The sequence below is a fragment of the Larimichthys crocea genome, chromosome XVIII, assembly GCF_000972845.2.
Source record: "Larimichthys crocea isolate SSNF chromosome XVIII, L_crocea_2.0, whole genome shotgun sequence".
Taxonomy (NCBI): Eukaryota; Metazoa; Chordata; class Actinopteri; family Sciaenidae; genus Larimichthys; species Larimichthys crocea.
In genome coordinates this window covers 4,431,698-4,447,844 of record NC_040028.1, presented here as the reverse complement: position 1 = coordinate 4,447,844, position 16,147 = coordinate 4,431,698, and the positions used below count along the sequence as shown (strand labels likewise).

The 16,147-nt window shown below is 40.8% G+C and overlaps 2 protein-coding genes across 5 annotated transcripts; one reads left to right on the top strand and one right to left on the bottom strand.

Annotated features, from left to right (window-relative positions):
- Window positions 1–824: 824 nt before the first annotated feature.
- LOC104921484 (hypothetical protein) lies at window positions 825–9,172 on the bottom strand. Of its 2 annotated transcripts, none has more exons than XM_027291104.1 (5): window positions 9,114–9,172; window positions 6,643–6,712; window positions 6,350–6,539; window positions 4,386–4,589; window positions 825–1,595 (listed from the first exon to the last, which is right to left on the bottom strand). In XM_027291104.1, exons 2-5 carry the CDS (start codon window positions 6,693–6,695, stop codon window positions 855–857), a joined length of 1,188 nt encoding a protein of 395 aa, XP_027146905.1. In that variant the 5' UTR covers window positions 6,696–6,712; window positions 9,114–9,172; the 3' UTR covers window positions 825–854. The 2 variants fall into 2 exon arrangements, with proteins under 2 accessions (XP_027146905.1, XP_010732326.1); XM_010734024.3 differs by lacking the exon at window positions 9,114–9,172 and adding an exon at window positions 6,786–6,841.
- Window positions 8,618–15,999, top strand: ska3 (spindle and kinetochore associated complex subunit 3). Of its 3 annotated transcripts, none has more exons than XM_027291103.1 (11): window positions 8,618–8,868; window positions 8,958–9,019; window positions 10,210–10,381; window positions 10,524–10,971; window positions 11,087–11,148; window positions 12,161–12,360; window positions 12,495–12,701; window positions 12,788–12,976; window positions 13,162–13,241; window positions 13,529–13,656; window positions 14,258–14,388. In XM_027291103.1, exons 1-11 carry the CDS (start codon window positions 8,754–8,756, stop codon window positions 14,284–14,286), a joined length of 1,692 nt encoding a protein of 563 aa, XP_027146904.1. In that variant the 5' UTR covers window positions 8,618–8,753; the 3' UTR covers window positions 14,287–14,388. The 3 variants fall into 3 exon arrangements, with proteins under 3 accessions (XP_027146904.1, XP_019131100.1, XP_019131099.1); XM_019275555.2 differs by lacking the exon at window positions 14,258–14,388 and adding an exon at window positions 15,614–15,999 and having other exon boundaries at window positions 8,621–8,868; window positions 12,161–12,345; XM_019275554.2 differs by lacking the exon at window positions 14,258–14,388 and adding an exon at window positions 15,614–15,999 and having other exon boundaries at window positions 8,622–8,868.
- Window positions 16,000–16,147: the final 148 nt, after the last annotated feature.

Genomic DNA, 16,147 nt, shown 5'->3' with positions numbered 1-16,147 from the left:
AGCAGTCAACAACAAACCCCTACGTTAAACTTATGAACTTATGAAACAGTTTAGACCGACCTCTGGTTCAACAGTGATCTGCTGTACTTAGCACAGGTTTTTTTTTCTTCTTCTTCTTGGACCACTGTTGTTAGGTCACCCTGTTCCCAGATCTCAGCAGTGAACCAAGGTACTGGAAAACATGACATTTGGACCTCATAATGTGCCAGATAAAAATCATCTGGGGACCATGAATGTCTGCACAAGTTTCATGCAATTCATCCAATAATATTTCACTCCGGACCAAAGTGGAGGGCCAGCTGTCCGATCATCTGACCAACATTGCCATCACTGGAGTCGCACCCTCACATCTCTGAGGATGGATTAGATAAGATAATAATAAACTGGAATTTTGGGTAACACTTTATCTGGAGTATTTTTAACGTTTTAACAGCTTGCTAGCTGAGATTCAGCAACTGTTTTCTGATACTACACCACTGTGGTTAAGGTGTGGTTTGGTTTAGGCACAAAAATATCTTGGTTCGGGTATATTCATGAATTGTCGCATATACTCCATAGATAATCAGTAAAAAAAATAAATAAATAATAATAATCTACATAAAAAAACTGTTGAAATGTTACAAATGCTGCAGGTTACTATCCAAATAAAGTGTTAGAAAACTGCTTTAATGAAAGGTATAAAAAAGAAAAAAACTGTCATTAATCTTTTTCTCTAAAATGACATTTATTTGGAAGTGATATTACACAAGACATGTTAATGCCACTGTGAAAGCAACAAAAATAAAGCCGATACTGTAATATGAATATGAAACATCTGTGTGAGAACAGCAGGTTGTTTCCTCTCCCTTTCTCTTTCATCCAAACACACACACGGTGCCTGAGGCCAGCCGGTGTTTGTACTCATAGAGGTAGTAGGAGGCTGAAGGGAAGTTGCACTTCATCTCCATCCTGCCTGGCACCACGTGGACAGCCACACCAGATCCCAGCCCCTCTTGCAGCTTCTTCAGCATGCGTGAAGCCAGGTAACGCCGCGCTCTGCCTGGGTCTTCTTCAATGGAAGCATACACCTCGGGTGGTGGGTTGGGGATCTTCCACTCCAGGTCCACGATGAGCTGGTGGATGCGACTCTTGTCCAGCGAAGTGGGAGTGTCACGGTAGCACGCCACCACATGGGGAATTGGTGGTTCAGATGCCACAGAAAGGAAATTGTTGAGCTTCTCTTCTGCCGGTGCATCTTCCTCCTCCTTTTCTTCCTGCGTCTCCTCGTCCTTCTCATCTTCTATGGGTCCCACAGCAGGGTGGAGCATCACCGCCCAGCGCAGCCAATCATAGTTCTTCTCCAGGGTCTTCAGGATGCTCCCTGCTGCCTCCTCAGGGGGTGCACGGTTCTGCACAGCCTCATGGAGCTGCTGCCGTACATCCTCTTCCGCCTGTTGCAGAAAGTAGCCTAAGCAGCGGCCTCCTGTGTTCTTCATCTTCCTGTAGAGAGCACCCATACGGTCAGACCAGGTCTTCATCAGCAGAGCCTGATCTCTACCTGTCAGAGAAGCCTGTGTGAAGAGGCATAGCAGACCTGTGCCCAGGACAAAGTTTACCTGTTGAGAGTAAGAGGAGGAGAAGGAGAGCCATGAGCTTCCAAACTGTGCTCAGAAATAGTTTAGAACATGCGTTTAACCCTGCGGGAGTAGCAGATGGGTTGTTTTACCACGTGAATGCTGTTCAAATAGTGTTGGGTAAAATTAAAGCTTTTCAAACATCTACCAGGAGAATATGTGCTGACTGGATTTTAGATTTTAAATACATGAAACATCCTATCTAGAACCAGTTTTTAGCTGATGCAACCTGTGACATCTGTAGATATTAAAGGCTCATCTTAAGCTGACCAGGTCATTTAATTGGACAGCAGTCATTCCATGCTCATATAGAGCACATCATCACTGGGATTACATTAATCTCTCCTCTTCACAGGTGTTCTAAATTTGTTTCATTAATGGTCGTTATCTATCCTAAACTATAACAAACTTCACTTGAATTGCTCATACGGCAACAGCCAACCTAGACAAATTAGAGAAAAACTCCGGCAGACAAACAATGCTGGCTTTGACTTGGCCAAGTCGCAAAAATATTGACATCAACTGGGCTACGGTAACGTGGACTGTCGACGTGTTGCCTGGCAACAGTGCAATCCCAATCCCGTTGCGGAACTATTTGCGTTGGCAGAGCCGAATAAATGATTAAATAAACAAACAAATCATAATCTGTTGTCACTTATTACTGAAAACTAATGAATGGTGCTTGTAGAACTGTTGCAATGCTTAAATAAAGCATTCCGCAGCTCTAATGAGTTGTTTACAACACCATATTGTCTATATATGCAGTACGCTAACCTATCTGGGACTGTGTAGGATTTAGTGCCATCCAGTGGTGTAGTTATGGATTGCAACCCATTCCAGTTGCCCTCCTGTTCCAATCATGAAGAACATGGCAGATCTGTGAAATCTGTTCATTTTAAGCTAACAAAAACATAACACTTCTTATTTTCAGGGAATTATACACTAATGAAAACATATTCTGCAATATTCTGTTAATAGAACCTTGTAAATCTGACATACCGGACCTTTAAACTAAAGTGAACACTGTGAGACAGTCCAAGCTCCTCTATTTCCTCAAAACAAACCACACAGATGTCACAAACTCTTTGTTAAAAGAAATATGGCAAAGGTATCCAAAGTTAGTACACAGAGCCTGTCACATCTTTTGGTGTTGTTGCAGATGTCTGATATAAAAATAAAGGGCCATACAGTTGAACTTTTCTAATCATATCGTATGTGGAGTTTGTCTGATTTATGAAAAAAGACATTGCTTTTGTTCTTGTGCCAGCAGGAGAAAAATCCAGTACGACACATAAACGTATCACCTCCATCGTGTTTATACGCGATAAGTTCTTCAAGGTTAAAACAATAGAGCAGTGGTTCCTTTACTTAACAAGGTCAGCGTGGACACATGATTCACAGCGGTGACTTTGGACACATAGCTGCCCTTCTCTCACAGTAAAATCTAAAATCTGCCCAGCACTGTAGATTTCTCAGCTCGTTACACAGAATAAAGTAGAAAGAACGTTTTCATTGGATAATTTCACAACGGTTGACTATGACTGCACACTGAGGACAAATTTAGCCATTCTTTGTGCCTCAGTGAAATCACTGGAGTTTTATATTACTCAGTGCGTTTATGCAAATCAGGTCATACTGCTAACAAGTCCTTGAACGGAGCACTATACAAACAAGTGACTCGTTCAGCACCAATTTTAAGCAGAAATTACTTCAGCTAATCCGTCGAGGCTGGCTCCCTCACACCCTAAAGCCTCTCTGATAAGTAAACTCTGGTCTGATTTGAGTTTCTAGTATGAAAATCCTGTCTGTCCTTACAACACAGCAACAGCTTTGCAAATTCTTCACACCGCCCTTAAAATGATCTTGCATGTCACGTGTAATAAGGGGTAAATACTGGTCCAACCCAGGTCCGGTCCCCAAATATCTTTAAAAAATGATTACATAATAACTTTTACATAACGGACACACCTGCTACTGCTGCAGTGTGTCTCTTAAGGTCTATTTATATATCTCACACTGAATGTCATTATGTGTGTTTTGCTCAAGAGCACTAGGCTCTGTTTGAACCCTATATAAAACTTGGGACATTTGAGTGACATCACAGTTGTATAATGCAATATTCTTGCATAGGTTTTGAAAAATCTTGTTTTAATTTGAAGCTTAAAGCCGAGCAGCTCGGCCATTGCAGCCCTCCGTTGTTGCTCCTTTTCGTGGATAAAAAAAACAACATTTGTTCTCCTACCAACAGTGTGGGTAAAAGGGAATTTGCCAACTCAGCTAAGAAGAAAGACAACAGAAGGTCACAGCTCTGCAGAATTAAATATTCAGTTTATTTTCGTAGCGAGAAGATAGATGCTGCATGTTTCATTCCCCACAGGACCTACATTTTTTCTATCAAATGTATTTTTTTTGTCTGGAAACTGAATGTTTAATCCTGTACAGCTGTGTTCCTGAGTGCCTCTTTATCTCATAAACTTGTCCACAGGGAGATGGAGTATATTTGCTTTAATTTGATTAAATTCCAAAATAACGTCTTAATTATTGGATCAGTTGTAGTTCCAGTTATAAAGTTGTTTATTCAAATGTCCCTTTTCTTTGTCCTTTTTATTTATTTCAGGATGTCACATGACTTCCTGCTGCTGCAGTTAGGCCGGGGTGCGTGCCTCTGTATAATGAGATGAAATTAAACTTTAATGACCCCTGTAGGGAGATGAGTTGAACACAAAGACCCTCCCACCAGCCCTCCACACTGGGCCCTGCACCGTCACAAACCTTGACGCAGAACTCTCTCAGCTCCCAGCGTTTGGGCTTGCGGCTCAGTATGACCTCCTCCAGCAGCGTGGGCTGGTCGGTCAGCGCCGACACTCCCATCATACGGTTGTAGAGCGCTGTCAGCTGCCTCTCCAGCCGGTAGTCCTGCGCATACTGCAGGAACACTTCTGTCTCCTTCTTGGTGAACTCTGACTGAGCTCTCACCTGAAGCAAGCAAGGGTGACAGAATAGGAAACACGTCATGGTACAGATTCAAAGAAGAGGCTATTTTATTTGTGAAATAAGTTAACAAAGAGAGATTAAAGACTCTTAAACTATTCATAAGTCATATTATTAATTTAGTGTAATAAATGAATGCCAAATTAACAACTTTAAATTCATATATTTTTTTAAGTATTTCAAATTATTCTAACAAGAAATAAAAGTGCTATTTGTAACTCCACAGCCTAGAGCAGAATATGGAGGAGCCTCTGCACAAGCTACAAAAAGACACAAAACAGAGACACACAATGACTACAAACAGCACAGCACAGGTTTTGTGTCTCTCTGTGGTCTCTTTGTGTCTCTATGTGGTCTTTTTCTGTCTCTATGTGGTCGTTTTGTGTCTTTATGTCTGCATTTTGTGTCTCTCTGTGGTCTTTTCGTGTCTCCATGTGGTCTTTTCGTGTCTCCTGTGGTCATTTTGAGCCTCTTTGTAGTTTCTTTGATAAGATAACACTCCCACTCACATCAACTGAATTATAACTCTTTTTTTTTAATGCAACACTTGCAATAATTGTTAAAGTTTAGGATTTCGGTTCATTTGATACAGGTTCAAAGCCCATCATATTATATCCTCTTACATATCGTTTGATACAGGATAAAATTACATAATAATTTCATCATGTTTCAAACAACAAACTTCATGTCCTATTAAGCTGAAGCTCTTCAGTGTTTCCAAAGTTTGATACAAATGTCACAATGAGAAGACCTGAAAGTGTCATGAAAACAAAATACATGCACAAACTTCACTAGACTTTACACATTTCTTCTGAATTTCATCTTATTCTACAATAGACCTTTTTCACAGCAGCCATTTTCACTCTTTTTTTTCTTTTTTTCTTTAAATATTCTCACTCCAGAAATAACCTACACTGAAACTGACATTGCTCATTCTTTACCCAAATTCATTTATAACCATAAACCTATTACAAAACTGCCAGAGCTCTTCAAGGTCAGCTCCACCTTAAGTGCCCTTGACAATATTCATATAACTACCAAATCTGGTGATGAGTTAAATGAGCTGTTCTCTTTTCTCTTATCCATGGATCAGCCCGCAGCAGGTCACAGAACCCTGCCGCTGCTACCAAATCCCTCACCCTTTGTTTCTTATCCAACTTGATAGGGGAGCAAGAAAGTCGATCTCAAGGCTGTTCAAGGACACTTTCTAAATTGTATCCTAACATCTATGTTTTTTAAGCATGTGGTTTTAAAAACATAAATTCATGTCATTCATCAGGGGGAAACAAGGTCCAACTCCAAAATTGGTAGCCTTCTGTCCTTTTGAGGTGTCCTTCAGCAGGACATTGAATCCCTTCCAGTCACAAATGGCAGTGCAAGTTGAGAGCGTATCATCTATTTCCTTTCATATAAGCTGTGGGCTCATATGTGCTTTCACCTTCAAGCGTCAGGATACCAAATTATGGTGATGCATTTCCGGTTTTAAGTAGCAGCACAACTATTTTTGCGTTGCCTCAGTGTCAGCAGGAGACCTGTGCACTTATATCTGTCTTTGGGGCAGACACTCAAAACAAACTATAACAGTATTCATTTTTAATGCTAACAAACATGTCGCGGAGGAGGAGTGAATGAAAGATTCAGTTGTTATAATACACATTAAAGCTTAACTTCCAAAATACCCAGACCCAGAAGTCAGCTTTACTAAATGGAACTGCATGTGATAGATCCAGGGACAGTTTCCTCACCGCTGTGCCTAGCTGGTAGTAGACCACTGCCAGGTCATCCTCCAGCTGATGGACCTCCTTATCGTCCAGCAGGCCGTGACCCGACGCTCCCAGCTCCTGATCGATGTTGTCCAGGTTCTTCTTGGCCAACTCAGTCTCCTCTGCTGTGGCGCTTCCTCCCAGATAGGAGCATATCCCCTGGACCAGGACCCTGAGAACCATACAATGTATTTGGACAATGTATTGTTTTATTTTTTAGCAGTTCACAAGATATTTAGCAGTTTGTGACTGACATGTTTAAAGGGAGAACTCACCTCACGGTTTGCATGTAGCCCACAGGCTCCAAAACCTTTCCAAACATCGCCATGGCTCCAGAGCTGCGTTCTGACAAACGGAGAAGGTGAACAGTTAACCCAACATTTCTAAAGTTTTTACATCATTTAGAAATGCAACTCACCTCAGTTGTTCGCCGTGCACGTTTGCACTGACCTTCACAGTTTGTCCAGTATTTATACACTTCTGAACAACCACTTCATCTGATAACAGTTCTCCTCCCACAGCTCTCTCTGAACTTGGAAGGAGTATGAAAAAACGATGCATGATTTCCCTTCACACTAAAATGTCATTTGCAGGGACATTTCATCAGTCTTCCTGTTTATCCTCATCGGGGTCATGGGGTCCCAGCCGACTTTTACGTGAGGCGGGGTACACCCTGGACAAGTTGCCAGTTTGTCACAGGGCTGACACATAGAGACACTCACATTTACATGTACAGGCAATTTAGAATCACCTATTAAGTGCATGTCTTTGAATTGAGTACCCGGTGAGAAGGTGAGAACTCACACAGACATGGGAAGAATATGCAAACCCAGCTGAGGTTTGAACCGGGAACCTTCTTGCTGCCGCCCATTTATAAAATTTATATGGACAAATTTCCATTTCTGGATTTCAAATTTCACTTTTCATTTTCTGGACATTTCACAACACCAATGCAGTTTTTAGAGTTTTATTTCTCCTTCTCCTCCTTCTGAGCATCAGGAAAAAGGAAGAAAGTAGAAGGTGTTTGACATGAACTTATCAGATGTCTGGTGTGTTAATCATATAGCCACATATATGAGTCTTGAACTCTGTATACGGACATGTAGACTTACACAACACAAAACTAAGGCAATAGTATTAATACTAGATGGACAACAGTGAGCGGTTTAGTAGAGTTTAGAGTTTCGTTCCTCATTAAGACCGTCTGGATGTGTCCTCATGTAGAAAATCCATTTACATTCCGATCTAATTAGTTTTTATTTACACCACTGCCCAGATGTTTTATAATCTGGCACATAATGAAATTTTGTGTATTTTTCCTCAAGAAATGGGACTGTTGACATTCTGTGCACCTGACACTATCTTTTGAAAAGCCTGGATTCAAGAGCACAAACCCTTTCACAGTTGTTTGACTTTCTTTCAGCTCTGTCATGGTGTGCTGTTTCTTTGTAAGAGAGGTATATTTAGATAGTTCTAAGTATAGCATACGGACTGAGGTCAATTTATCTGACCTCTGCTGTTGCCACTGACAGTTTGTGGCTGAAAAACAGCTCCATCTTCTGGCAGCAGGACCTGACGTGAAAGGAATATTGAATACAAACTTGGAAAATGACTGAGACTATTTGAATGTAGACCCAAACAGCCCGATGCGAACCCTTCACCTCCAAAACAAAAAAACATGTTTCCATTCAAACCTGACTCCAAATACCGTGATAATGAACTCTCTTGCACTAATGCTCAGTTATAATCATTTACACACTGTAATTCAGCATAAACACCCCTAAATTGCACAAAGTGGATGTTTATCCACTTAATAACCCGCAAAAAAAGGTAAATATAATCATATAAAAGTCATAAGGCATGTTGTATTGTTTTTTTATTCAACTCCAGCTCAACTTTTTTTTCTCAACTACTTTTATAGCACCACAATACGCAGCCTAAAGTGAACTGAACAAAATTGAAACACAGATTAAAAGAAATAATAATAATAATAATAATAATAATAAAAGCGATACAATTTAATATATTTTGTCAAGTCAAACACAAAAATGTTCGGAGCCCTTAAAGTCCCAAGTTATTCACAAGATGTATAAGACAAGATTAAAAAAATAGCACCTTCTGGGACTTTAGGAGCTCCATAAAAATGAAAATTGTTTTTTTTTTTATTGATTAAAACTTAAAAACCGATGAGTGTTTTGTAAAAACTGAACTGCAGACATATAGAGGGCGCGAGTGCGGAGCAACAACCCAAGAAGAAGAAGGAGAAGGCACTTCCGTTTAAAGAGGCGCCAAAATCCAAACTGTCGCGGCCGCAGCAGAGTAAACAGACGGCTGACTGCTCGGTGGACTGACTGCCTGGCAGGAGTTTGTTTCAAATACTACAAAAATGGACCCGACGACACGGTTCTTCGCCAAGCTGAGGAAGCTGGCGGTGACTCTGGAGTCAGAAACCGCCAAGCTGCAGCACGCCTTTGAAAGCCGAAACGACGACGGTGACAGCGGTGAGTGACAGCCCGACAGGCCGACAGACGAGCCTGTTCTCCGGCCTCATGTGTGAATAACGGAGCCGGTGACTTCATTCATGTTTCAGAAACCACAGCCAGAGCTATGCGAGCGTACCACGAGCTCAACTGTGACGTCGGGAACTTAAAGGTATGGACACCAAACATGAAGGTCACAATTAATTATTGTACCCTTTTATTTACATTACATATACAACAGAGACTTTCAGTATAAAGTTACTTACTTCAGCTTTTATGTAACGGCCGTCCGTTGCCATGGTGTCAGTGACAGCTGGTATCTATAGAGACCTGCACTATTCACCAGGAGGGCTTGAGGATGAGTGTGTTTAGTCTAATGACACAAGACAAGACAGACTTCATTGATCCCACACAAATTCACTTTAGCTCGGGACACACACGCTGGATTAGAAGATACTCATAAACAACAGTTATACAGATATGCATCATTTCATAGAAATAACTGTGCTATGTAGCATTATAGTACACATACACGTCTGTGTATAACTGGGAATGTTGTCAAGAACAGACTGTAGAGATTTTCCAGAATACAGCAGGAGGTGATTGTACACATGTAAATACATGTAGTTGCACAGCATAGTAAATATGATCAGAACAGGAACAAGTCATTTTACAGTTTAGTATAACTTAAGTCAGGTGTTAATCAGGGTATGAATAGAGTCTGACAGCTGTTTGAATGAAGGACCTGTGGTAACACACATTACATGGTGGGAGTAGCAGTCTGCTGGAGTGTATACAGCTCACTGTCACACATCATAGCACTGCATTCAGTTACAAACATTTTAGTTAACTGTTCTAAGAAGTTTAATTCACACATTTATTATTATTATTATTATTGTTATTTATGGAAATGTATTGCTGCCATGCCAGGCAAATAAAAATGTGTCAGTATCACGTCATAACACAAATGATCGTGTTATGACGTGATACTGACACATTTTTTATTTTCCTCCTTATACATGAGTTTAACTTTCTAATATTATAACAACAAACTTGTCACAGTATAGCGTGAAACCTTTCGTTATGACGCGATACTGATACATTTTTATCTATCTATCTATCTATCTATCTATCTATCTATCTATCTATCTATCTATCTATCTATCTATCTATCTATCTATTATATATATATATATATATATATATTATATATATATATATATATATAGTTTAAGCATCATAAAGATTTTCTGTGTTTATTATTAATATAAATGTATTATTCAACCTGTTTTGTGAACAGCATTATCCCATGAATTATTAATGTGTGTACTGATTGATCGAGTCCATTCTGTCCTCATACAGGGGCAGATCCAGGAACAGTTGGCTCAGCAGAAAGCACATGAGAGTGAGGTGAGCAGCTTCATTAAGGCCTGCAGAGTGATGGAGCAGAAAGTCAGCCAGGACATCAACACGCTGAGGGGACACTGGGAAACATACGGTTACCAAGCTCCCAGAGACACCCAGAGAGCGAGCAGTGAGTAATGACTGTAGCTGTATCGATGGGAGTCGAGCACAGTCTACCTGTTTGGGGAAGCTGAAGTGAAGTGGAAGGTGTTGTGATGTTTTCTGTTGTTAGTAAAGTGATGAATTCCAGATGTCTTTTTATTCTTACACAGAGACCGACAGTCAGGAGTCACATTCTGAAGACGAGGAATGTGATGAGAGTGAAACTAAGTCTGATAGAGAAGTGGGAAGCGGGGAGGAGGCTGAGGATGATCACTCCTCATCGCCTACAAAAACAGGAGCCCCACCCTTCGCAGACGCGATGCGCACCCCGCAGCTCTCCGACTTCGGTCTGTCTGAGATACAGCTGAAGAGAACTCTGGCTGGGGCGGAGTGGTGCTCTGAAGTGCCCCCTATGCCCGAGATGAGCCTCCCTCATCCCTCACTCAACACACCTGCACCACCACCCATGCCCTTAACTCCCAAATGTGCCCTGCGGATGGATGACGATGAGCTGCAGACACCTCAGATGCATGATTTTGGCATCACAGAGCACACCATGTGTCTGAACAACGATTTCACTATGAATCTGTTTCAGAAGAAAGTGAATAAGCCCGCAAGGTAGAGCATAATATGCATAGTTGGTACAGTATGTGATATTTATTGACTGGTAACATGCGGCAAGAGTCTGGACCCTGCTTATTGCTGTTTTTATAAGTGTCTTCTTCTTTAACAGACCACAAAAAGACATACCTACACCACCAGTGAACCCACTAATGGAAAGTTTGCAGGCTAAAGGTATGAAGCTGCGTTTGTTTTAGACTTTTTATTGGTTGCATCCTGTCCAGAACAGGCAGACAGAATATACAACACAAAAGAAATAAAGAAAGAAATGAATGAATGAAGGAAATAAAGAAATTTTAAAGAGGGTAACCAGTCATCAGCAGCCTATCATGTACCTTGTCCTCCACATTGTTCAGGTCTACAGGTATGTAGTCTAGAAAGGGTATTTAAACCTTGAAAAAAAAAAAAGCTCATCCCTAACTCTCCCAACAGCTTGTAACCTTTCATGTGGATATAAAACATCTCCCTATACCGGAGGGTAACACTTAATGGAGAAGTTTCCATCCAGTTTTTCAGAATGCACTTTCATGCGACTCGGAGGAGTTTTTCAAGGAGCTTGTAATGGGATGCAGGGAGATGGAAGTCCCTAGAGGAAAACACCAGGGTCTTTCCTCATTTTTATTTTAAACATCCTGCTGACTACCTTCTGAAATAAGTGTCAAAAAAATGTGGAAATTCGTTCACATTTCCAGAAATTATGGAAATTAGTCCCCCCTTTTTAAATTGCACTTAATACAGAAAGGGAAAAGAGACTGGCTACATTTGTTTAAGGTAACAGTAACTTGTGAAGTATCTTGTACTGAGTTAGTACCCTCAGCCTGTTACATGTAGATGTGGCTCTGATCAGACATGTAGCTGTGTGCCAATCATCCTCATTGTATTCACTGAGATATTTGGCTACTGTATGTCCTATCTCAGTTTTATCAAGGCTTCTATAATTGCTGTCAATTTAAAAATCATATTAAATGGTGTAAGGTTTAAACAGTCATAATACTGGGGTTTAAATAAACCTTGGTTCTGAAATCTATCCAGTTTCTATAACCGCTTACCTTTATCAGGGTCGCGGTTGGCTAAAAGTAAAGAAACTAAAAACGATTATGACACAGCTTCTTTAAGAGGCATAAACCACTCATGAATGTACAAAGTGTCATCATCCTCACATCCTCACTTTGTCCTCTGCCTTCAGCTGACAACTTGAAGTCCCCAGAGCCGCCTGTGTTTTGCACTCCGGGGTTCAAAATCAGAAAGACAAATGGTCACTGCTCCCCACCTGCACAAGACAATGGTGACCCAGAATCCCCCTGTCGCCCTAGAAACCTGCCGACCACTCCCGAGGTCCCAGCATTTCAAACCCCATATGTGAACCGACTGGCCAGCAACAAAAAGGTATAAAAAAATAATGAGTGTGTGTATGTGGAAGATTTATTTCCTGATATTTCTAAAATGTTGAGGTCTCAAACACATGAAAGTCTACATGATCAATAAAGGATTGTCCTTTCTTATTTTATCTGCACAAAAAGAGTTCCCAGCAGCCTGAGCCTATCAACATGGAGGTTGATGATGACAGCCAAACCTTCAAACTCCAAACATCTCCTGCTGAAGGATCCACCGGCTCCAAACGTGCCTGGGAATACAATGTGTCCAAGCAATCCATCCTGGGTGGAGAGGAGAAGCACATGCCGGAGATGCCAAACCTGGAGTCTGTTTGGGCAAATAATCTACAAAGTGTAAGAAAGGAACAACATTTGCTTTTCATTTCTTCATTTACTGTATGCCTGCTTTTGTTTTGAACCGGTCTCGTGTTTACCTCCAGAGAAGTGCCAAAATGCTGAAGACAGGACAACGTGAAAAGGTGACTAAAGAGCCCACTGTCAGCAGGCTGGAGCTGGACGGACCAACTCAGGAGTTTAGCTTGGGGACGCCTCGAATCAGGACGGACTTCGAAGAGCCCAGCACCCCAGAGATGCCAGACCTCAGCTCTGTCACACAGGACATCTGTAAAGTGTGTACCTTTTTTATGTTTTCAGATTGATTCCTCTGCCACCAGGCTACCTTTTGGTTTTAACGCTGTCTTATGATCCCTCCTCCCCCACAACTGTTTGACAGCTTCATAAAATGTCAAATTCAGCCGCTCTGCCATTCCCTAATGTGCTTTTTTTAAACTTTGATTTCTCTTTTATCCTGTAGCTTGTGTCCCAGGCTCATCTGAAGAAGACTGCCACAATGGTTGTACACTCATATGTCAAGCCAGAGAAAGCTAAAAACAGGTAAAGTAACTCAGAGAAGCACTTTCCTCTGACCAGGGAGTGATCCACTCCACAAGACAACTTGAATATTCATTATGTAGGATGGAGTAACATTGTCCCTCCTGTCTGTTTCTTTTTGCTTTTTTATTTATTGTTTTTATTGTTTTACAAATGAGTTCAATGCAATTGCCATTTTTTTTAGGTTTTTGCCCCATTTCTAATTATGATTAACTGATTAATTTGTTGCTGTCCTGATATCATCTCTGTAGTTTTTAGTAAGATATAATCGTAACACGTCCTCTTTCTAGCGCTCCGAGTGTGTCTGCGGTGTCAAAGAGTGAGTTCCAGAGTTTACCGAGCTACCTGAAGCAGATGACTCTGCACAACCTCAACCAGGCAATCCATAGCATCAACAACTTCACAGCGGAGTGTCCAGGTCAGTGCTACACTTCACTTATGATAAATCAAAATCGATGAATCAGGATATTGTCTAAATATCTTGTTTAAGTGGCTGAAAGTAGAAAAAGAAACCCACGTTTGTCTTTGTTAGTTACTAGGATTCAGGTTTTTGGACACCTTGCCCAGCTTTATTTGTTAAGCTGTGAAACATCTGTGTTAAAACTTTCCCTCCAAATGTTTTGACAATTTGCCAATGACACATTGTTCACATGGACCAGAGACAGATGGACTCTTAACTGAAATATGCAAGTTGAATTTAGAAACCGTCCACTCAGCAGCTCTTGCTGTCTGCATCCAGCAGAATTTTTTTCCTTTTCACGTGTTGACATGACTCATGCTAACAGAGACTTTTATTAGTTTGGACTGTTGGTGTCGGTCAGTTAAGGGCGTACACAATGTTGGTGACGTTTTTTCCTATTTCTGTCTCACTGCATTCGTGTAGTCTTTTTATACAGGTGCAGTTATTTTTTTCTGTGAGCTCCTCCAATTTGTTTAATTCATTGTGTGAAAGAAAAATGTGAAATATGAAAATGGAATCGTATACATAATAATATTATAATATACATTTTAATGTGCAGTCTTAGGCAGTGGTAGAACCTCTTCCTGAGCCTCTCAGTGATGGTCCGGCAGACAGATGCAGCAGAGAGAAAAGGCCGTCATCATGGTCAGTGCTCCAACAGCTGGAGTCGAGCCACAATCCCTCCTAACAAATAATCATTCAAGTCAAACATGCAGTATCTTATAGTTCATTGCATCGAAAGGATCCGACAGAGACACGTGACTATTTTATCTAAGGAGTTGATTTATACCAAAGGGCTGTATCACATGGTATCAATGATATCACACTTTTACACGCCGGTGTGAACTCCTATGTGTGATCCAAGTTGCAGTAGCAGACATTAATCACATCAACTGGATCAATAAACTCAACTATAACAGCTGATGGGGCTGAGGGTCACCAGTTACAACCTTTAGTTCCTGTAGAGGCCCCGTGCTAAAATCATTAACTGAGTGACTAACAGTGTGTGACTTTAAGGTGCTGCCTGCAAAAGCAAAGCTGAGACAACAATATAAAATGAAACTGAACAAATGTAACAATTTAGTGATTACAGGTCAGAAAAGTTGAGTAAAGTTCTAATCAATTCATACAGAAAGAAACTTCACAAAGCCTGGTTACACTGTCCCTAATACCAGGGGAGAAAACAATGCGTCACCACTGAAAGAACTCTGGCAGTACAGCAGAATATTTCATCTACTAAAGTCCCAAAACTTAAAAAAAAGAAATGCATAAATGTTTGCTCAACATTCATTTAACAGTCCATCATTGGTCAGGTAACCTAGAATATTGTATCAGCCTCAGCCAGCTAGTATAACTTGGTCCACACTAAACTGCAGAAGAATCAATGTTCTCTCAAATTACACACACCACAAAGTGTCCATTATCAGTGGTGTACCAACAGATAAAGGTCCTACAAGGTCATCTGGTATTTTAGTCCGTTGTTGTTGTTGTTGTTGTTGTTGTTGTTCCTCTTTTAGTTCCATTAATAATGTATAGTAGTAGCTCACAGAAAAGTGTCTCACTGTAATTGCTCTTCTATGATTATATGTGACAAACATTTGAAAATTTAAATCAGAGTAGACAAAAGATGCTGTGATACAGCTCATGCTACCAGCAACAATATGTTGAGATGAAACTGATGAATGTGTGTTTTTCTCATTTTCATCACTTTGCATTTGGCTTTGGTAGCTTTGCACTACATCACTCAAAACCCAGTCAAGACAATAATACAAATGCCAAACAAAGTGAAGCCTCCATTTTATGGGGTTAGTTCTGCCGGTATACTAGGAAACAATCGTATTTACAGAAACAAAATGATAAATGTGGAGAACACTTTTGACTCTGAGCCATTCTTGTTCTGTGGTGCCCTCTGCAGGAGAAAAGACAGAGTTTCAGATGGAGGAGCTGGGGAAGATGCTCAACCTTGGAGCCAAGACCCCCGTGTACATCCTGTGTTTGATGGAGCTCAAGAGGCTGATTGACGTGGGAGGAGCACGGAGCACCTCTGTGTACAAACTGAGCACGCACAACTGACAGTTGCTTGGATACACTACATCCGACTTGGGAGCCCAAATGTAGTCTCATCTAGAGTCAAACACTTCACAAGAGAGTCCTGACTAATTAACTTCATCACACTCGCAGCAGGCTTGGTAACATTTTTCTATTTAGATTGTAAATAGTTCTGATGCACGACTGTTCATTAATTTGCACTTACGCACTGTATATAATCAAATAAAAGACATTTCTGCCATGATATTGAAATGATCTGTCAAAAGACTGTTACTAAACACAGCAGCCACTTGGTTAGTATCATTGGTAACACCTGTGTTTACCTATATTTCATGTCAAATGACAAACGCTGTGAAAAAAAGGCCTATGGTGTAGCATATTAAAAACTTCAAGTTTTGAC

Excerpts from the sequence above, each read along its gene's own strand:
- LOC104921484 (XM_027291104.1), bottom strand. The coding sequence starts at position 6,695 with ATGGCGATGTTTGGAAAGGTTTTGGAGCCTGTGGGCTACATGCAAACC. Across the intron at positions 4,590-6,349 it reads ACTACCAGCTAGGCACAGCG|GTGAGAGCTCAGTCAGAGTT; the intron begins GTGAGGAAACTG and ends TGCTTGCTTCAG. Across the intron at positions 1,596-4,385 it reads TGAGAGAGTTCTGCGTCAAG|GTAAACTTTGTCCTGGGCAC; the intron begins GTTTGTGACGGT and ends TACTCTCAACAG.
- ska3 (XM_019275554.2), top strand. The coding sequence starts at position 8,754 with ATGGACCCGACGACACGGTTCTTCGCCAAGCTGAGGAAGCTGGCGGTG. Across the intron at positions 10,972-11,086 it reads AAAGTGAATAAGCCCGCAAG|ACCACAAAAAGACATACCTA; the intron begins GTAGAGCATAAT and ends CTTCTTTAACAG. Across the intron at positions 12,361-12,494 it reads GACTGGCCAGCAACAAAAAG|AGTTCCCAGCAGCCTGAGCC; the intron begins GTATAAAAAAAT and ends CTGCACAAAAAG.